General features: G+C 39.4%; 1 protein-coding gene across 1 annotated transcript in view; it reads left to right on the top strand.

Moving 5' to 3' along the window:
- HACD2 (3-hydroxyacyl-CoA dehydratase 2) overlaps positions 1 to 22345 on the top strand; it is a 106194-nt gene that overhangs the window by 1125 nt on the left and 82724 nt on the right. The window contains exons 2-3 of the mRNA XM_045851566.1: positions 1686 to 1803; positions 18801 to 18819. Of these exons, the coding sequence (XP_045707522.1) occupies positions 1686 to 1803; positions 18801 to 18819 (137 nt within the window). The remainder of the gene's footprint in view (positions 1 to 1685; positions 1804 to 18800; positions 18820 to 22345) is intronic.

Genomic DNA, 22345 nt, shown 5'->3' with positions numbered 1-22345 from the left:
AACTGCATAGTGAACATCCATTTTTATTTACTTTTACAATAGGCAATACATTGGTGGGGTGCAAAATTCAAAATATGTACAAGGGTATAAGGTGAAAGTTTTCTCTCTCAGCCTTCCCTTCCATCCAGATCCCCTCCCTGGAGACAGCTTATGTTTCATATCCTTCAGATGCTGGTACAAGTAAAAACAGATACATGCCATTCTCCTCTCCCCCACACCCATTTTTAAAATACAAATGCTAATGTCATATTAACATTTTCAGGACATGTGCTTTCTCTGTCTCTCTCTCTCTCTCTGTCTCTCTCTCTCACACACACACACACACACACGCACACAGAGATACATCTTGGGAAGATCATAGGCTTTTTGCTAGTATTAGAAATGGCAAGTGTTGAATCCTGGGCTCAGAGAAGTTGTGACTTGCTTGACTTGCTTGAGGTCACGGAACTTGTTAGTGTTATATCTGGATCTGCAACCTATTTCTCTTTACTTACAGGCCAGTGAAGAAATATTACAGATGCAAATTTTCTTTGTCACATAAACGTTCACAGTGATTTTAAAAGAATATTCAGGACTCTTGTGTGTTTATATGTAAAATTCTTGCCTTAGCAAGGGCATTGGTGAGAGCACTGGCCCTAGAGAGGGGTTTTAAGGGACATTGGGGAAGAAGAAAATAAGTCATTATTCCTGAGCAATGACTGTAGAGAAAGGGGTGGAGGGTAAGGAGTGACATCCTAAACTAGGAAGAGAATTTGGGGCTGTGAGAGTAAAATAAGGTGTTTATTTTTTCAGGCTGCTAATACTGAACCAGTTACACCATTAAGGAGTTAATTTCTTTTACGAACTATTTGATGTCTTTGTATGACATTTGGCAGAAATAATTTACATACTCCATTACATAGTTGAGATTATACATATAGGTAAATCTATTACTGCCTTCAAGGAGACATACCTTAATTAAGGCCCATTCATTTCATTATGGAATGTAAACAAATTATCAGGCCTGAGAAATTTATTTTTAAAAAGGATAGTAGAACAGAAATGTAACATTTACAGTGATATGCCTAAGTGCTTTTCTATTTTGCATTTTGTATTGATCTGGATTTCTTTACTGAATTGAATTTGGGAAATTCAGCTAAAAAAATCTCTTTTATTCCTTGAAAAGAAATCTAACCTTCTATTCTTACTTCATTTGCGATTAAAAATGATAGATTTTAAGGTATGGGTATGTTCCAGTGAGATACTTGTAAAAGAGCTGAAAACGTCTCTTCATCCTATTATTACTATAGACCTTTTAACTGCACGGGCCATTTAAATTTTTCCTTTAATGCTTTTTTTCCCCCTCTTGTCTTAGATAATCTGGCGCTTAATTGAACTGCTCAGGGACCAATTTCGCTTATTCCCTTGATTTTGGCCTTGTTCTCTCTCAACAGGCAAGGTTGCCAAAAAGCCTGAGCTCCAGATGGGTGAGGTGCCACTGTGCTTATGTGGCACACTCTTGGTATGGTGCAACACTTCTGTGCATTGGCATTTGAGAGCAAAAGTTAATAAGTCCAGGACGCTGATTCTTGAGGCCACCTTTAGCAATATCTGTCATTACCACATCTTCCTATTACCTTAAGTCCTACTTACCTTTTTTTTTCCCTTCTGTGGTTGATCTTTCTTCTCTCTCTTTTTTTTTTTAGGTGGCTTGTTATAGCAGTTGGCCTGGTCAGAGCATACCTGGCTAAGGGTAGCTATCATAGCCTTTATTATTCCATTGAAAAGCCTTTGAAATTCTTCCAAACTGGAGCCTTATTGGAGGTAGGTCCTGAGGCTTGTTGTTGTTGATTCTATTGTTATAAAATAAAACATGCTACCAAATTATATTGAAGTGGGCATATCTGTTGGATATGCTTTAAATTTTGAAAACTCACTTTATAGTGTACTATGATGTTGATACATAGACCATCTTTTTAATGTTCTAGAAAAAGTAAAATCTCATTTAACTTGTATTACCTGGAATTTGTTCTATATTCTACTTCTACTGGAATTCAAATGAACCAAGCTTATATTGGAAATTTTAAAAATTCTAGGGACATCTTAGGGAAATATTAGCAAACTCAGATGTTTCCAGGGCCAGGCATATGCTGGAAACAGGAAATTGTTGGGTGTATGGTGTCGGGAGTGGTAGTTGTAAGAAATGGTAGATCCTGTCTAAACGCATAAAAAATTTAAAGAAAAGCTTATTAATTTCCTTGTGTTAAGGGTAATGTATCTCTAGTCCTGTCTCCTAGTGTCAGGGTATATAAGGATTTGTGAGTTGCAAGTGACAGAAACCAAATTCAAGCTATTTTAAGCAAAATATGAGTTTCCTGGCTTCTGTGGTTGATTAAGATACAGGTTTAAGTTAAATTTTGTAAGTTACAAAATCAAAGGAACCAGCTCAAGAATGAGAACCAAGGATTTGACATTGCCACACTCTTTCCATCCATTATGTCTCCTTATCTCTGTTGAATGTTAGTCTTAGACTTTCCTACTGAAGTTGCCTTCTCCACATGGTAGGAAACAGGGAGGAAGTTTATTTTTCTTAGCATCTGTATCACAGTTCTAGGGAAGGACTCTGGTTGGCCTTACTTAGACCAATCATTCTTGCCAATGATTAGGCGGGTCTAGGAAAGGGAAAGTAGGGATAGCTTTGGGCACACGGAGGCAATAACTGCCATAGTTGGTTATGGCGAAAAGCCATCAGGTTGAAGCAATCTTTCCATTATGACATTAGAAAGGATATTTAAGAAAAAAAATTTACTTCCATGAAATGAGATGTGATAGCTCAACCTCTCATCCTCTCATTTGAAAGCAGAAAATCATTGTTTTTGTTTTTTGTTTTCTCTCAGAAGGCAGAGATTTCAATACTGTCTATACTTACACATTTTTGATAGATGGAATGATGAAGTGAGCTCTGACCTGGAGTCTGAGTACCCTTATTCTAAATATGCTAGTTTTACCAACTTACTCCGAATTGAGGCAAGTCATTTATCTTTTGTTCCTCTCACTTTCTTATTTGTAAAATAATTATGTTAAAGTAGATTTCCAAAGCCCCTTCCTGCCCTAACCCTTTGAACCTGAGGAAACTAGCAAATCCATTTTTTGAACTTAGAGTCTTGAATTTTGTTGAAGGGGTAGTAGTGAGTACTAGTTTGTCTCTCAGAGCTTAGCCCATACAGTTCTCTCAAGCTATCAAGGAGCAAGTTTGGGGTCAAGACTATCAGAAACTGCCCCAGTGCTTAATACATTAAGAAGTTGGAATACTTCTACAATTTAAAGGGGATTGTATCTCTGTAGCACTTTATAATATTGGAGGTATTGTTTTAAAAATTTAGGAATACTTTGAAAGGTAGTGCCATCAAATAGTGTGATACAAAAAACAAATCTTAGACTTTGAAGGATTAGACCAGGGCTATCCCTATAGAGTTTTTAATGGGGATTTAAGAAAATAATTTGCATTTCTGGTTTTATGTCTGTTATTCCTGCTGAGAATCAAAGAGATGGCAAATCCTGGGGTTTGATTTTGGGAAAAGAACTACATAATGACGTGAAGACTGCCAGGAACATGCAGAGAATTAGCAGTGATTGCAAGAGACTCCTCACCCTGGGGTAACAAAGGAGGCTTACCAGAACTATACTTCTTTTGTTACAATAATACAGCTTTTTCTAAAATGGACACAAATCCTAATTTTTTTGTTCATACTCATTTAAGAATGTCATATGTATTTTTTATAGATAACTACAAATTATTCCATGGGTGATAATGTAAATTAGTATGTGTTTGAGCCTTTGCTAATAAAAAGTTTATAATCTTATTGGGTACATGATTATAACAGGACCCTTGGCTGGAAATTACAGAAACCTCCTTAACTAATTCATACAATAAGGGAAGTTTACTATAAGGTGTAGGATGTTCCATGGACTCCAAGGGCAGGGATGCCACGGGGCCTTAGGAATGGCCTGCAGTCAGGGACCAGGCACCGTAAGGAACCCAGGAGTTTTGGCTCAGTCTCTCGTCTCTGCTATTCTTTCTCTTTGTCTCTGATTCTTTCTTGTCATCCTGCAGACTAGTTTTTTTTTTTTTTTTGGTTTCTTAGTCTACATAGCAGACAGTAGTAACAGAAAAACTCCTGAGAGTGCAGCTCCTGCAATCAGAGAGCAGCTAGTTGGAAACAGAATCTTACTCCTAATCCTGCATTCCCAGTGAAGGGCCTAATTCATCCAGCCCCATCAGCTCATTCCTGGACCAATCATGTGTGAAGTTGGAAAGAAGGGGCAATTTCTAGAAAAGGGAGTGTTAGGTGCAAAGACCAAGAAGTATTTACAAAAGTACTGAGACACAATACAAGGAAGATGATAGTATATGAGATGATTTATAAATTGACAGAAAGTAAAATACTGATAATCTGTGGGTCAGGAGATCAAAGTGTGAACAAATACAGTGTGTATTGCTTGAGTATTGAGTAATTCTGAGAGCTCATTAGCATAGGTAGCAAAAATATCTCGTATTTGAAGATACCATCATGCATAAAGAAAATGCAGTGTCACCATATCAAAAAATGAATGAATTACTGGTACATGTTGTAACATGGATGAATCTTGAAAACATGCTACGTGAAAGAAGCCAGACACAAAAAGCCACATACTGTGTTTTTCCATTCATATGAAATGTCCAGAATAGGCAAATCCATAGAGACAGAAAGGAGATTGTTGGTTGTCAGGGGCTGTGGGGAGTGACTGCTAATGGGTACAGGATTTCTTTTTAAGGTGATGAAAATATTCTTGAACTGGATAGTGGTAGCAATTGTACAACTTGGTGAACATACTAAAAACCACTGGATTTTACACTTTGGGTGAATTTTATGGTATGTGACATATCTTAACTTTTTTAAAATGCTATTTATTTACAATAAGCCGTGGATATGTTTTTACTTTTGTTTTTTTGGATTCATGATATTCATGGGTAAGGAAAATTCTTATGTTTGCCACTTTGTTAGAGTTGAGTGAAAGATTAGAAATTAGTAGAGTGATGCTACATTATGTCAGTTTAAAATTATTTTTGAGAGAATTTGAACTGCTGAATATGTTTATTTAGCTTAAGACTAATTATAGCAGATGCTTTTAAATACTTACGATTGGATGTACCTCTCTGACTGACAGAGAGGTTTCCATTGGGTTAAGGATGGCTCTGCAAAGATGTTAATTATTGAGACTGATACAGCCAATCTTCAACATATGTACATCGCTGTATATGTCATTTACCTACCTCTGCCCATCTTGGACTATCTAACAGACCACAGAAACTCCCTTTCTTGCTCATCCTCTTCCTGATCTATTGCTTGGGAGCCCCTTAAGTCTACAAAAAGGAAAAGAAACAGTCTTACATGTGATCTTTCCCTGGAGTTCATCTGGTAGGGCTGGATCTAAAATGAATTCTCCAGAACTTTAGTTACATTTTCTAACACCCGTCCCCCGCTACTATTTTCTAAGCCCTCCGTCTATCTTCTGGTCTAACTTCTCATGCATCACCTCAGACTCTCTTCAAATACTCTAATGAAATATTTGGGAAACTTATTATGGATATTTCTCTTAAATATAGCAGAATCTTAAGAACTTGAAGTTTCATTAAAAGAGGGTTCTCATCTTGTCTCCCTGCCTGTTTTAATGTCTTTGGATGATTCTTTTCCCCACAGAGATACTATGTGGTTAGGTTCTGTGGTGTTGCTAATACAGTATGTACTTCCAGCACATTATGTCTTAAGTTTGCTTTGTGAACTCATCTGTGGCCATAACCATCATTAGTAATAGTTTTCCTCCTTCTGGAAACATGCTGATTTCCCAATAATAATAATTTTAAGGAGGAACCTTTGAAACATAAGCTATGTGTGCCTTTTAAAATACCTGTATTCTGAAGACTTGTCTCGATAAAACAGACCTCTGAAAGACTTCTGCAAAGCCAGCAGAGCAAGTAATTGGAGATATCTAACACAGACAGGAAGACACGAAACCTAGACACACCAGCTTCAAAAACAACATGAAAACCAGAGAGAAAATAGAGCTTGGGTGTAATTAATGTGTCACAACATAAGATGGGAAAAGGGAGCCTGTGGGAAACAGGAGCCCACCCACACAGGCCTCACTCGCTGCTTGCAGACTCAAGCAAATAGAAGCAGATGGTAGTGGTATTCGAAAAGGCTAGGTAGTTAGTGGCTGCAGAAGGAAATGTGCTGAAATTTTTAAAAAGAACTAAAAATATTGATGGTGGCAGTCAGGGCAGGAAGGGAGGCCTCAGTGCAGCGAGATAGGTGAAGATTCAAGGAAAGGAGTTCCCAGGTAGTCTCAGATAAAGTAGATTACAGAGCTGAAGCTATTGGGAGTTTTCAGAGTTTACCATTTGAAATGTAAAAGAGAACATTACAAAACAGTAGTGCCAAGCGCATCAGAGATACTACCTTATTTTGCTGTGTATAATGGGTACTTTTGTGACCAAATTTTTGAGGAAAAAATAAAGATATGCCTTATACATGGGTAGTACTTATTCCATATCTATATAAATGTTTTTAATTCTTTTATTTATATTTATTGTTAAATGAATAACTCTAGAAAGCAATAATGATATCCGTATGCAAAATAATACTCTGGCATACAATAATTGGTTTTGTTTCTAAATATAGATAAACAAACAACTGAATTAAAAAATTAAAACAAAAGATTTTTTTCCTGAAAGTTTGAGCCAAAAACGTGAGTGTGCAGTACACTCAGGAGCGCATTATATGTGGCAAAATATGGTATGTTTTGGTGGACTAGTTAATGTATGAATGATTGATTATCTGAACAACAGAAAAACAAATATACAAAAGAGTGGTGAAACTCTAATAATTCAATAAAACTGATGTGCCTAGAGAACACATTGAGGGTATGCAGTCTGTCGAAAAGTAAGGCTACCAGAAGTAGACAAGGTTGGAATGTATAACTCATAAGTAATTGGGAAAAATAGTAGAAAACCTTTTTGAACTTAAAGACCACATCAGTATGGTTACTGAGGGCAGAGTTCTACGTAGGAGCTGTTTTTGAAGAAGAAAAAAATCCCTTCCCTTTTCAGTCACCTATTAGTTAAATTTTTAAACTCAAAACCAACATGAGTGATTTCCAGCAGAAAAGAGATCTTAAAATGTAATAGGAAAATGATTTGGATCCTTGGACTTTGAAGAATTAAAAAATCTACAAATAGCCAAGAGAAAGAATTAGGTTTCTAGAGAACAGACCTACAGAAATTTCCTACAGGTGGTGACATTTTGAAAACACCCACAAAAAGTAATTGAATTTCGAAAGAATCTTATCAAAGGTAATTTAACTGTTTTATAATAAAGAAATAAAAATTAACCGTCTTTAGACTAGCACTGTCCAATGGAACTTTCTGCAGTGGTAGCATTCCAGATCTGTGCTGTGTTATGGTAGCCACTGGTCGCCTGTGTCTGTTGAGCCCTTGAAGCGTGGCTGGTGGGACAGAGAAACTTTTTAATTTTATTTACTTTAAATTTAAATAGGCACATATGGCTTGTGGCTAGTGCCTTGGACAGTACAGCTTTAGACCACAGTACATGTTGTAAGGTGTCCACATGGAATTCCATGAGAGATTTCAGCTTTCATCAGGGTAAGAATAAAGTGAGAAGGAGGCTAGTAAGTAAACAAGAACAACCTAACAATGAAAATTCCGTGTCATTCCAGAATTTGTAACTTCTCTGTTCATAGGAAAAAAAAATAACGGAAATAATTATTAAATTAAGTTGGCATAGAGCTGCGGTATAAGTGGTAATAGTACGCTGAGGTTGGTGAAAGAGAAACAGCCATTCCATCATGCCCAACAAGCAAGAGTTGACCAGTTAATCCCATAGGGATACCTAAAGTTGGAAAGTAGAACAGCCTGATAGGAACCCAGCAGTCAACTCTTGTGAGCTGTCTTTATTAATATGTTGACTGACAAGGTCTAAATCTTGGAGAGCCTTGGGGGATAAAGTTCTAGGGGAACTTAGATTGGAGTCTCCTTTAAGGTATTTAATAAATGAATAAGCTGATGGGTGGTAATTCGTAGGCTAGGTCGAATCCAGTTAATACCCAGTAGTTGTGGGAGGTTATTAAGGGTTGGGGATTCTGGTAGATTAATTTGGAGTGTTTGAGGCTGAACTGTCTGGTGAAAAAGAACTGCCCCAGGAATTTCCAAGGCTCAGACTGTTGAGCCTTTTCAGGGACTATAATTAAGCCTGCATTAGATGTGGCCTTTTTTTAAAAAAAAAAGCATAAGTCTTAGCTGGCATCTCAGAAGATGGGGCAGCAATCAGGATATCATCCATATAATGATATATTATGGAATGAGGGAACTTTTCCCAGGTCGGAGGGAGGAAGTGCCTCTTTTCTTCAGAGTCCAGCTGGGACTGGAGCACTCATTCAAGCCCTGACTGTTGGTTACTCCTTAGCTGAGGGTGATTTCCCTGAATGCTAGGAAGTAGAGGGAGGAGAGAGGACAAAACTGAATGCAAAACAGCTGCAAAGAAGGCAACCTTGGAAGAAATCCCACTTCCCCTTTTCTTAGACACACCAGTGTCATAACCAAATAGCTCTCGGTGCTGCTGTCCCTTACCTGGGGTAACAGTGCAGAACCCCGTCTGTCTAGGCATGCCCGTCCACTATCCAAAGGATAAAATGTACATTGCAGGCCTGATTCCCATGGGAACCCTCGGTGTTAGAGTCGGGTCATGTCTGCCACCTGCATTTACCTGGTTTTCCAGGGAGACTTACTAGCTCCTTTCAGGGCTTGCTCTCACCAGGCTACAATCTCTGAAACCACACAGAGTGGTCCCCAACAAAATTATGCTAATGTTTTCAAACTAGAAAAATCAATTTAAAAAAAGCAAATTACAGAGACAGCAAATCAAACATTTACTAGTGCTACTTCTCCGGAGGGGTGTGGTATTTGGGAGGAATAAAAGGGGATTTCTGCTTTTTACTCTTTATACGTCAGTGTGTGTTTATCACTTCATGAGTCTTAAAATAAAAAATGTATAATGGATATAATATATAATAAATATGTAATCAAATATAATAGAAAAGAAAAAATGAATGAGGAAAATAAAATTTCAAAGTCCTTTGAAAAAGGAAGAAAATAGGCAGCTTAGATAGGTTATCTTGATTTAAAGTGTAGTATAGAATTTTACATCTGCTGTCAAAATCCTGTTAAATTAGAAAAAGAAATAGACAAGAGAAATAATAAAACTATCAAACGAGTATAGCACAAATACATTGTTTCTAATGTATGTGCAAATAGACTTTTTCATTTTCTCAAAAAAGAAAAAGGTGTAGTGGTGGTTACCAGTTTAAATAAAGTCCAACAGTCTTTGGGACTGACTTAAGCTTCCTAAAGGACAGACCCGTCTCCCGTGAGCATGCATACAGGAAGAGCAGGACAGCCCAGTCACAGCTTCAGATGAAGTCAATTTCAGAGCAGAAGCCAAAGAGACACTCTTAAGTTTGTAGTTTGTCCTGCTGAAGGACCATGGAGACACATGTTGGTGGGATTAATTGGTGGGTTAATGATTATCACAGGAAAGCTGACCGAAATACTGTAGAAGTACAAATAGAATTGCACTTAAGAGGTGTTGTAGTACATGTAAAGGAACACTGGCGATAAGAAATTTGGGTATTAAGACTTGGTTTTGCCACTTGATCTTAACCACTGTGAACCTTCATTGTCTGCAATGAGTATGCTAAGTTAGAGGACCTTTAAGTTTTTTTCCCACTTTTAAGTTCTGTAAGGCTTCTACTATCAACATGTAAAATTAAGCAGATAATGAATTAATAAGTTATAGAGCTGAATATAGCAAGAAAGGTAAAATTAAGTGACAGAAAGTCATGGTAATTAAGGAAAATTCACCTATTTCCTCCTTTTAAAAACTGGATGTAAAAGGACTTTGGAAACAAGTTTGGACTGGAGTCTTTGAGGGAGGCCAATCAACAGCCCTCTTTTTCCTGCCTATATTCTGAACACCGAGAGAGAATTTAAAGGAATTGCACAAGAACCCCCAAAATCACCTTTATTCGTGATAAAGGCCTAGCTGGAGGCCATGTGTTAACTGTGCTAGCTAAACAGGTTTGCTAAATGAGCTCCAGAATTCACCACACACACTGTCTCAGGCAGCAGGGGCCCAGGTGGCCTGGAGGAAACCAGAGAACTTGGGGTTCTTTGTGGAAACCCTAGGCTGGGGCTGAGTTGAGCATGCTACTTTCATTCTTCTCAAATGTCCTGCTCAGTTGAGTCATCCTTCTTTTCCCTAGGTAAAATGATTAAAAGGTGGACCAGAAATATTCAGGGCAAAAAACCTTCTCAAAGAAGCCAGAGGACAGGGGAGAGGTGTTTCCTCCTAATCATAAGTTCTATTATATTCATTGTAGAAAAAACCTAGATAAGCATAAAGAAGAAAATGCACATCGATCTTAAGTTCACACCTGGAGATAACCACTAGTAACATTCTGGTGTCTATTCTTCAAGACTGCATGTTAATATATAGTTAAGTTTTAAGCAAAAATGGAATCATGTATATATATGGTATGATAATTTTCAAAGTTAACCAAATACTGGTAAACACAACTCAGATTTGTCCTGGACCTCCCCATAGGAACATGAGTATAGGAGGCATGCCCTGTGGAGCTACCCAGCTTAGGAGATTTTATCTTCTCTGGGAGTTTTCCTGGTTCTCACAGCTGGACCCGCAGCAGCTGAACCTCTACTCCCTTACTCTGCCTCTCAGGCTGTAGCTTGCTGATCCAGGTTGGATTTTTTCCCCAAGAATTTGGAATTTTGAGTTAAAAGAGACTGGAACTTACTATAGCCAAACCACCTGAAGTCTAAAACTGCTTTGGTTCCTACTTGCTAAACTTTTTTTGGCTTTGTTGTTTTACCTTAGATTAAAATTGAAATTGAAGGATGATAGGTGGAGCACAGGAGGATTTTTAGGACATCAAAACTGCTTTGTACGATGTGTTGGTGGGCACGTGCTGTTATACATTTGTCCAAACCCACAGAATGTACAACACCAAACATGAACCCTTGCATGAACCAGGGACTTGGGGTGATAATGATGTGTCACTGTAGGTTCCTCAGTGTCAATAAAAGTACCACTCTGGTGAGGGGTGTTGATAATGGGGCCGGCTGTGCACATGTGAGGGCAAGGTGTGTACAAGAAATCTCTGTACCTTCTTCTCCGTTGTGCTGTGAACCTAAGACTACTTTTTAAAAAATGGAGTCTTAAAAAAATGACACTGAACAATTTGTTGGTAGCTTACAAAAATAGTTTCCTTAGTGTAACTCTGAGAAACTTAAAAACAAAGTTTCTGAGTAACCTATGGAAAAGGGCATTCAGCATTGAGGTTAGATTTTAAAACTAAAGTCAGCTTATTGCCAGTAGGTGGTAATGTAAGGGATCAAGAGGAGAGAGCTGTTTACCACAGCATTTCCAGAGAGATTTTGAATATGAAGTTTTCTAAATTTTTTCCAGTCCCATGTGCTTATTTTAGTTCAGTGAGTCTCAGTACATCTCAACAACAGCAGTCCCATCCCCCACAGTGCACTTTGGAAAATTGGGAAGATATTTTGATCACCACAGTCGATAGGGATGCTGCTGACTCGGTGTCCTATGATGTCCATGTCTAACTCGGTGATGATCCGTTCTGCATCCCCCATTGACTTTCTGTGTCCCCCCACCCCGACACAGGATAACCCCTCTATAAATACATATTGATAGTTTTGAAGTACATGTTAATACTAAATCATCTTTATGAGAAATTAAAAACAAAAAGCTTATTAAGTTAGAAGCTGGTTGTCTTAGTTCTCTATTGCTGCATAACAAAATATCACAAACTTGACAGCTTAAAACAACACTCACTTATTTTTAGCTCATGGTTCTCTAAGTCAGAAGTTGGGCTCTGCTGGGTTCTCTGCTCTGGGTCTTACAAGACCGAAATCAAGGTGTCAGCCAGGCTAACTAGGGTTTTTAGGAAGAATCTGCTTCTCAGCTCAGTTGACTTTGCAGACTCCTGTTCCTTGTGGTTGTCAGTCTGAAGTCCCCATTTCCTTCCTGATTGTCAGCTAGAGGTCACTCCTAACCCCTAAAGGCTGCTCTTCAGTGTGCATATGGCTCCCTTCATATGGTCCCCTTCTTCTTTGAAGCCAACAATGGCTCATACAATAGAATCCTTGTTCTTTGAATATTTTTGGAGAGAAGGGAAGGGAGAGAAACATTGATCGGTTGCCTCTCACATGCCCCCTACTGGGGACCTGGCCCACAACCCAGACATGTGCCCTGACTGGGAATCAAACCAGGGACCTTTTGGTCCACAGGCCAGCACTCACTGAGCCACACCAGCCAGGGCGAGAAGACTCTTTCGAAGGGGTCACATTGTAGGGTCAGTCCTACTCATATAATCCCCATACCATTATTACTTTTGCAAAATTCCTATACCTAGATTAGTTTTTAATTGCATAACCAATGAATAGGACTCTTAGGGAATTATCTTTAGAATTCTGCTTACTACATTGTTATGAAGAAGAAACTTAAGTGACATAAAGATACCACCTCAAAATAATTGAGTCATTGGTTAAATTCTGTTGTGTAGGTGTTATAGCATTTCCAGTGTGCATATTTAGTCGAAAAGCATTTCAGTGCAATAGTTTTGTTATTGCAAAAGCAATGAAACATGGAAAATTTGTAATAGGAGATTTGAGATTCCTGTTAACAACTTTAGTTGTTAAATTAGTGTAGATACATGAAACGCAGGGGTCTTACTGGATTTTTTTAATATAGACTATTTTAATGATATTTCATATTAACGTCTTTTGGGGAGATCACTGTAGTTTTTGTTTTATCCTAAAGTCATCACCAGTCTGTTACACACTGCTTTATTGCTTCTTGTGTTACTGGTTTTATTTTTTCAATCTACTGTCGCTTATCATACCAATCAAAGAAAATGGTCTCCAAGATCTTTTTACAAACTAGACACCAATTGTATGTATGTCTCAGAGGGTTTCACGGCAGAAGGATAAGTTTTCTGGGATAGTTGCTCTTTACCCCATTCCATGACATAACCTAGGGGATTATTTTTAGGGGATATATTTGACACCACACCTACAAATAAATGAGACCTAGCTTACTTGCAATAATAATTTACTTCCTCATTTTCTCTACTTTGTTATTTACCTTGGCATATTATTCCACTTCACTTATGATGACTTCCCTATTTTTATTATCTTAATGCTATTTTTATAGTAGTGTTGCTCTTTTCCTCTACTTTTTTTTAAAATGTATTTTATTGATTATGCTATTACAGTTGTCCCATTTCCCTCCTTCTCTCCCCTCCACCCTGTACCCCTTCTCCCACCCACGTTCCCCCCCCCTTTAGTTCATGTCCACGTGTCATTCTTATGAGTTCTTTAGCTTCTACATTTCCCGTACTATTCTTGCCCTCCCCCTATCTATTTCCAACCTACATTCTATGCTACTTATTCTCTATACCTTTTCCCCCTCTCTCCTCCTCCCACCCCCCTGCTGCTAGCCCTCCACGTGCCCTCCATTTCTGTGGTTCTGTTCCTGTTCTAGTTGTTTGCTTAGTTTTTTTTGGTTTTGCTTTAGGTGTGGTTGTTAATAATTGTGAGTTTGCTGTCCTTTTACTATACATGTCTTTTCTTTATCTTTTCTTAGATAAGTCCCTTTAGCATTTCATAAAATAAGGGCTTGGTGATGATGAACTCCTTTAACTTGACCTTATCTGAAAAGCACTTTATCTTCCCTTCGATTCTAAATGAGAGCTTCGCTGGATAGAGCAATCTGGGATGTAGGTCCTTGTCTTTCATGACTTGGAATATTTCTTTCCAGCCCCTTCTTGCCTGTAAGGTCTCTTTGGAGAATCAGCTGACAGTCTGATGGGAACTCCTTTGTAGGTGACTGTCCTCTTATCTCTTGCTGCTTCTAGGATTCTCTCCTTCGTTTTTACCTTGGCTAATGTAATTATGATGTGCCTTGGTGTGTTTCTTCTTGGGTCCAACTTCTTTGGGGCTCTCTGAGCTTCTTGGATTTCTTGGAAGACTGTTCCCTTTGCCAGATTGGGGAAGTTCTCCTTTATTATTTGTTCAAATACGTGCTCCATCTGTTGCTTTTCTCCTTCCCATTCTGGTACCCCTATAATTCGAATGTTGGAACGTTTAAAGGTGTCCTGGATGCTCTTAAGCTTTTCCTCGATTTTTTGAATTCTTATTTCATCATGCTTTCCTGCTTGGTTGATTCTATCTTCCTTCTGGTCCACTGTACTGTTTTGAGACTCAGATTCCTTCCTTTCACTATTGGCTCTCCTCCGCGTATCTTCCTGCATCTCTTTTATGGTAACCTGCATCCTTTCATCTAAATTGTGCCCAAAATCAACCAATTCCGTGAGCTTTCTGATCACCAGTGTTTTGAACTGTGCATCTGATAGATTGGCTATTTCTTGGTCGCTCAAAAGGATGAGTCCTAGGGGACTGATCTGTTGTGTTGGAAACATGTCTTATGTCTTTCCCTGTCTCTCCTTTTCTTTTTTTTTTCAGTCTGGTTGCTCTTGTTATGGTGGGGGGCGGAGCCTTAGGTGTTCACCGGGGCTGGGCACCCCGGTCACTAGATTGTGACATTATATATGGGGGCGGGGGCGGGAGCAGGGACGGGAGGGAACAATGGCGGTAGTTCGTTCTCCTGGGCTCAGGCCCTTCCTTGGGGTCCTGGGCTGCGAGCTCTGCCCTGGTCCACAATCGCTGCCCCACAGGGTCCGGCAGCCGCAGCTTGCGTACTCAGGGATCACCGCTGCGTTCTTGCGCCCCGGATGGCTGTCGCGCCGATTTCGCGTCAAATTTTCCCCGACCTCCGCGTGCCGCCGACCCGCACCAGCCCCGCGACCGCCCGGCTCATCGTCTCCTACTGGTCTGGATGTATGGGTCTACTTCAACTTCTTGGCTGTCCGACTTCCATTCAGATAAATCCTCTGTCAGTTCTGAGTGATATTCTATCTGTAAATTATTGTTGTTCTAATCTTGGTTGTGCGAGGAGGCATGGTGCGTCCACCTATTCCTCCATTTTGCTGGAAGTCCTCTTTTCCTCTACTTTTGCAAAGTGGTTTTTGATATTCTTATTTTTAAATTCAAATGTATTCACCAAAAGTTGATACATACATCTGACTGCTTCATATGTCATATGTTGTCCCCAAATATTTATGTACTGAAATACATCAATTTTTATTGATATTAGAGAAGAGAAAGAGAGAGAAAAACATTGATTTGTTGTTTCACACATTTATGCGTTATTGGTTGATTCTTGTATGTGCTTTGACGGGAATCGAACCCACGACCTTGGCATATTGGGTCAACACTTTAATCAAACAATCTATCTGGCCAGGGCTGAAATAAATATTTTTTAAATAAATTAAAATAACTTTCTTTTTTATTTCTTCTTTACATTCAGTTAGGACATTATATTTTTCTAAAAATTTTTGTGTAGGTAGATATTAAAATATATATGTAATTCACAAGGGGAGATTGAGTCTAATAGACCCACTGTTTCCATCATGTAAAGAAAATACAACTGCCCTTAAGCACTATACATATTCTTTCTGCAAAGTCCTGTTGTTTCCTATTGTTAATCAGCAGCTTGGATATTTTGCCACATACATGGATAGAACGGGTTTTCTGTCTAGGCACTGTCATCTGTCTTGCCTTAAAGCATGTTTTTCATTCATGTCTGCCATTACGCATTTTAATCTACATATATCTTTTAGTTTTCTTCAACTTTACAGCAGGAGGTTCAGCTTGTCTTGTAATATTCATACATTTGAGATTCTTAGCAATGTTTTATTTCAGAAAAAATTGTAGGATTTGTAGTATAGTAATTCTTTTATCAGTTATCAACAAATATGTGCAGCCTGATTTTTTTAATCTAAATCCTGCCCCCCCTCCCCCACAAAAACCTAGTGAAATATAGTAGTTCCCTGCTTATTCAAAGGGGATGATCCCCAGTAGATTCCCAGTAGATGCCTGAAACTACAGATAGTACTGAACCTTATATATGAGGTCTGTCCAGAAAAAGTCCAGCCATTGTTAATATAATGAGAACAGTTTGTACGACATTGATGTAACCTGGCAGCCAAGGAGAGTAGACTGGAATGCACATGTGTGAACAATGACAACTTCACTGTTATAGTCAGGGGGAGCCGTGAACACCATTGAGTGAGCATGTATATTGTGTGGACATCTCATTCAAAGTGACTGAGTGAGTGGAGCAACAAACCTGCATCAAATTTTGTGTTAAGTTTGAACATTCCTCCTGGGAAACAATTCAGATGATTCAGAATGCTGTGGCTATGGGCAACTGGTGACTGGCAGCTTCATCACAACATGCCCACTCACGCATCACGTCTTATGCAGAGTTTTGGTGAAACATCAAATCACCCAGGTGACTCAGCCCCGCTACATCCCAGATTTGGTGCCCTGTGACTTCTCGCTTTTCCCAAAACTAAAATCACCTTTGAAAGGGAAGAGATTTTTAGAACATCAATGAGATGGATGACAGGGCAGCTGATGGTGACTGGGAGAACTGTGTGCGGTCCCAAGGTGCCTACTTTGAAGGGGACTGAGGCATCATTGTTCTATGTACAGTGTTTCTTGTATCTTGTATCTTCTTTAGTAAATGTCCCTATTTTTCATATTACATGGCTGGATACCTTCTGGACAGACCTCGAATATTGTTTTTTCTTATACATATGTACCTTTCCTTGTAAAGGAAGCACTTTATGGCTTCTCTCTGGCATGTTTGAATTACTAACACCACTACTCTTGGGCTTTGGGGCCATTAGTAAGTAAAGTATTGTAAAATAAGGATTACTTGAATACAAGCACTTCAATATCACAGTAGTAAGTCATATAGCCCAGAAAGCTATCAAGTGACTAATGGGCGGGTGGCACACTAGCACACAGTGTGGAGATGCCTGACAAAGAGATGATTCACGTCCTCGGCAGAACATGTGGGACAGTGAAAGATTTCATCACACTACTCTGAACAGTGCACAATTTAAAACTTATGAATTTCCATATTTTGCTGTGTATAATACACACATTTTGGCCCAGATTTTTGAGGGAAAAATAAGGATGCACATTATACAAGGGTATAATGATTATATACTGTGGGTATAATAATGGGCATAATGATTCCATGTATAATGAGCAGAAAACCATGGGTGCACATTATACATGGGAGCACATTATACATGGCAAAATGTGGTACTTCCGGAATTTCTAAAAAATATATTTATATTGTAGCTGACCATGGGTAATTGAAACCATGGATAAGGGGGAACTACTGTGTAATAGCTTTTGAGCAGTCTTATCAAGCATGTGTTAGATTAGCCAAGTCTTGTCAAATTATGGCTTCTGTTATATAAAACTAATATACAATGAAATTCTATGATAGAAAGTCAGTAGAGTAAAATAAAACCCAGGTTCTTGACTCTAGACATCACCTACTATTTTGGGCAAGTTGTGCAGCCTCTCTGAGCCTTGATTTTCTCATCTGCTTGTAGAGATACTGTCCTGCCTATTTACCAAGGTAATTGTTAGGACCAAACAACATGATATCTGCTAGAGAAGTGTAATTCTAAGATGCACTACAGTAGCTGGTAGGTGTCACCATTTAGAAAAGCTTTGGTCATTCAGTCAGTCTTGTAGATGGCTTCAAATTGTGTCTTTACCACCTTCACCAGGGTTAAAGCAATGCCATATATACGATTATTGGAAGGGGATTTTGGAAGAACATAATTGGCTCATTGGATAGCCATTGAGATGAAGAGATAGCAGTCTCATCCAAGGCACTGGAATTTAAAAAAACAGACAAGACAGATGCTAGAAGTAGGCAGGACTTGGAAACCAGTAGAACTTAGGGGTGAGGGGAAGGAAAGAATAGTTGAACCTGAGAGGCTGAGAGGTTGGTTGCTGACCACTGAGGCATGCTGTATTTGAACTACTGCTGGTACAGCTGGATGGAGATTTCCCAGGCTGTTTGCAGTGTGGGCCTGGAGCCCAAAAAGATGGTTAGAGATTAGATCAGGAACATCCCTGTAAGGATGTCCTGAAAAGAGACAAGATAGGAGCAAAGTGGGGAGCTTTGTAGAGTGAATGTCTGTGTTGAAGGGCCTGTCAGGCAAAAGGGGCCAGTGTCTTATCTGACCCCATGTTCTGCTGTCTGCTCTGTAGAATCTGAGATGTGGAAGGTGCATACTTATAATACTGCTATTATAAGCTTATATGTTATAAAAGAGGTCCATCAGGGCACATGCCTGGGTTGCGGGCCATGACCCCCAGCAACTGCACATTGATGTTTCTCTCTCTTTCTTCCTCCCTTCCCTCCCTAAAGATAAATAAATAAAATCTTTAAAAAAAAAAAGTCCTTGACATCTAATAGACTACTAGGTGAGATTACTCCTTAGGAAATCTTCTATAGGTAAACCAACTAAAAATAAAGAGACAAAAACCAAACAAGAATTTACACTTTGTTAAATAGCCCATAGCCAAGTTTAGGAATGGAATGTTTATTTTTCATATTCTGTGCTCCTGACAGATACTGCTCTATTCTTCCTGAAAGGCTAGCTTATATCAAATAAAGCATTGATATTGTTGATCTTTTCTAATTTTCTTTTTTCCCCTTTTTTTCCTCTAGATTTTACATTGTGCAGTAGGTAAGTATAGAATTATCCCTCTTACTGTGTACTGTGGATTCTGCTTCTTTTTTAAGTCATAAATAATAGGCTGATTTGATTATTATTGGTTATTTTAAAAACCAAACTAATTATTTTGTATAAAATTGCTTAAATTGGAATGGGTTTTGGTTTCTAAAATCACAAATACAATTTAGATGTTATCACTGAAGATTTTATTAAGTGCCACAGCTGTTTTTGCTCTGTCAATTTAAAGAAGCCTATCCTACCTTTTCATTACAGGGTAACAGAGAAACACTAGCTTATTTGTGAAAATGAGACTTGGGGTCCTGGTGCTGTAGAAAGCCTTTTCTGTTGTCACTTAAATGTTATATTCTCTTTTCTTACCTTTAAAATGGGAGTGCTGCATATATTACCTACCTCCCAGATGAATATTTAATATATCTGAGAGGGATCAGAAACTTGTAAATATAAATGGTTTTACAGATGTAAGGGGTTTCTGCTAAAAGCAGATACAGTGTGTTTTCTTTTGGGAAGAAAAGGCCATCAAATGCTGCTCTGGCACTGAGGCATAGCTTCTAGTCTGGGGTAGCTAAACCCCTTTAATTAAATGGAAATCAATTTTGGAAATTGACAGACCCTGTATAATAAGCTCATAGTGGTTGCCATGCATCCAGACTTGATTGCCAAAAGGAAGATTTGAGGTTGGTATTCAGTTCAGAAGCCGTGAAGGTCTGAAAACTCAAGAACTATGTATTCGAACCATTATGGCCCTGGTTCACAAATTAAGTGGATTCTTAATATATTCAGGGCACCACACTTGCCACTGGGGAATTCAGAGAAGAGGAAACTTACAGTTCAGGTGCGCAAATAGCAAAGTGTTTGCCATGGGTCTTGTAGGGGTCACTATGGTACCTGACCCCATTCATTTTAAGGAACACAAAGCATCTTTGTTATGAAGAGTTGCACCTTGTTTATTTTTGACTGGAAAGAAAATCTGCAGACAGGGATTTCTCATATGGTTTGCAGAATTTTGTATGCATTTTTTGTGTTTATTTTGGGGCTAGGTGAGTAGAATTCATAGCTTTCATTAGATTCTCAGAGGCGTGTGTGAGAATCACTGCTTTTAACGCAGAGGTTAAGAATCACTGCTTTAGACCTTTGAGCAATTGATTTGAATGGGACTTGGGGACTCATCTATCACATGGTCTGCTTCCTTAGAGAAGGTGAAGGAACCCAGCCCGGCTCACACCGCCAGCAAATGGTGGAACCTCGCTTGGACCCCGACCATTCGGAGCTAGAACCTGCTTGATATGATTTTATGGTGAATGGATTTTTGCTGATGTGAATCTCACAGACATTTCCTTTTTAACCCTTTATCTACAATTTTGAGGTGAAAAAAATCATCCCTTAAATCGTTAAATGAATTTTAAGTATAAGCTTGCAGACTAGGAGATATATTTGTCCAGAGAGAGAGTTCTAGAATCACTGCTGCCCTTCTCCACATACTGAGCCCTGTGCCCCCATTCTCCCCAACTCTCTGAACTTTCAACTACCTAGAAAGCTCTTAGATGCCTATGTTTTCTGAGCCCATGTGTACTATTGTTTTAGTTAATATTTCATTGTATGATAATCCATTCTCTTTGTCTTAGTATTTTCATATCTCTAAAACTTTCTACCCCTTGAAATAAAGTTTCTGACAAGAATATTCATTCATTCATATCAAAAACATTATGGAATGCCTGGCAGGTGGGTGCCAGGCACCGTATTGTGCAGTGGAAGTAGAGGGGTGAGCAGGCCCAGGCCTGGGCTCAGGAAACACAGTCCCCACTCTGAGGTGATGCATGGGTCACCGGCCAGCAGTGATCACGGAACGCTGTGGGTGGCTCGACGAAAGCACTCAAGAAAAAACACACATGCACAGAGACAGACCAGTTTCTGTGGGGAAGTAGGGACGAAATGGCCACCCCCCCTAGTGGGAAGCACCCCAATTTACCATCCATACCTGCTTTTATTGGGCTCATTTTGCATAATAATTCAGGTAAAGTACAGTACTCATTAGGGGGAAGTAAGGAACTATAGAAAACAAGGAACTCTGCCGGTCTATTGAGTTGGGGTCAAAGAGCTGTAAGACTTTGAGGAACAAACTAACTTCCTCCTAAGACCCTTCTCATTTAACTAAGAGCATTCTAAACAAAGAAGGTTTCACAGTAATTCCCTTCTCATTCAACTGAGAGCATTCTAAACAAAGAAGTTTTCACAGTAATTTACATATTCTTTCTTAGGCCTGATCACCCGGGGAATCCGCCCTTTTCAGCACAGAGCTGCACCACCCTGTCATTGTTTCAGGCTTAGGTGGAGCAAGGGAACTAAGGCAACCAAGAGATAAGGAGATTTTCTCCCAGAAGATGAGAACTCAGGCTCTGTCAAAGCCGAGGAGCGAGGGTCCATCACCCCCTTTTGCTGCAGCCTCCCAACTCCTTTTGGGGGGGCCTCCCAAAGTGATCGTGCCTGTCTTAGGTCATTTCCCCCTTGGGGAATCTTACCCGTCTTTGGCTAACCGACCAAGCTTTTTGGGGTTCAGTCATGAATAAAGCAGCAGAAGCAGCATTCCTGCCAGGGAGATAAGCTTTTGTCTCCTTGCTGGCTTATAGTTCCAAGGGCATTCCCTTAGCCTTAGCTAGGCGGGGGTTTCCGCTTCTGATACCAGTCAGGGCGGTTCCCAACACTGAGGGGCTCTTGCAGAAGGCATTCCACAGACTGGCATCCGTGTCACACTCTGCTCTGATGTGTTGACGGGTACCCCTGGCACAGTTGATGCTTTAAAATTTCTTCTTATTTCCTCAGAGACCTTGTCTGTCAGTGATGCTGTCTCCCACATCATCACCCTTTGTCATCTGCCTTTTCCTTCTCCGCTCACATGACGCTCAGAGTCCTCCATCCTAAAAATTATTTTTAACCTAACCTTTGACCGTACATTCCTCCCTTTCAGTTATATAATTCCTCTTAAACTCTTACAAAGCTTAAACTTTGTAAAAGTTTATGGTAGGCTCTGTCAACATCCTCAGTCCCATTTATACCTTAACCCAGTAGTCAGGCTTCTGTCCTCATTGTCCCACTAAGACTGTTACAGAACAGAACAAGGGGGGCCTGAGACAACATACTATTATTGAAAGAAGGCCCCGGGTCCGTTTTGTCTGCCGCCCTAGGAAAGACGTCTCTCAATGCCAGAGATTTGTGAAAAGGAAAGGAAATGTTTATTTAATGCTATACAAACTTCAAGTAATGACCTAATGTCTTTATCAAAAATCCTAAAGTCCCCCAAAACACCCACAAACACACACAATCCTTCCTTCCTTCCCCCTTTGCCCAGTCCAGAGTACCGTATCTTAGGAAAGGAAATAGAAGTCCATGGCTCAGGCAGTCCTCTGGTTCTTAGTTAGTCCTCCATCTCGACTGGGAGACCTCCCTGGGTTCCTGGCACTCTTGGCTGAGTCGCCGGGATCTCTGCTAAAACCAGGTGGTGGTTCCCCTTCTAAAGCTGTGG

The sequence above is a fragment of the Phyllostomus hastatus genome, unplaced genomic scaffold (genome assembly GCF_019186645.2).
Source record: "Phyllostomus hastatus isolate PE091 unplaced genomic scaffold, TTU_PhHast_1.1 phas_contig_86, whole genome shotgun sequence".
Taxonomy (NCBI): domain Eukaryota; kingdom Metazoa; phylum Chordata; class Mammalia; order Chiroptera; family Phyllostomidae; genus Phyllostomus; species Phyllostomus hastatus.
Note: the sequence above shows the minus strand (reverse complement) of the source record. Positions and strands in the feature narration are given on the sequence as shown.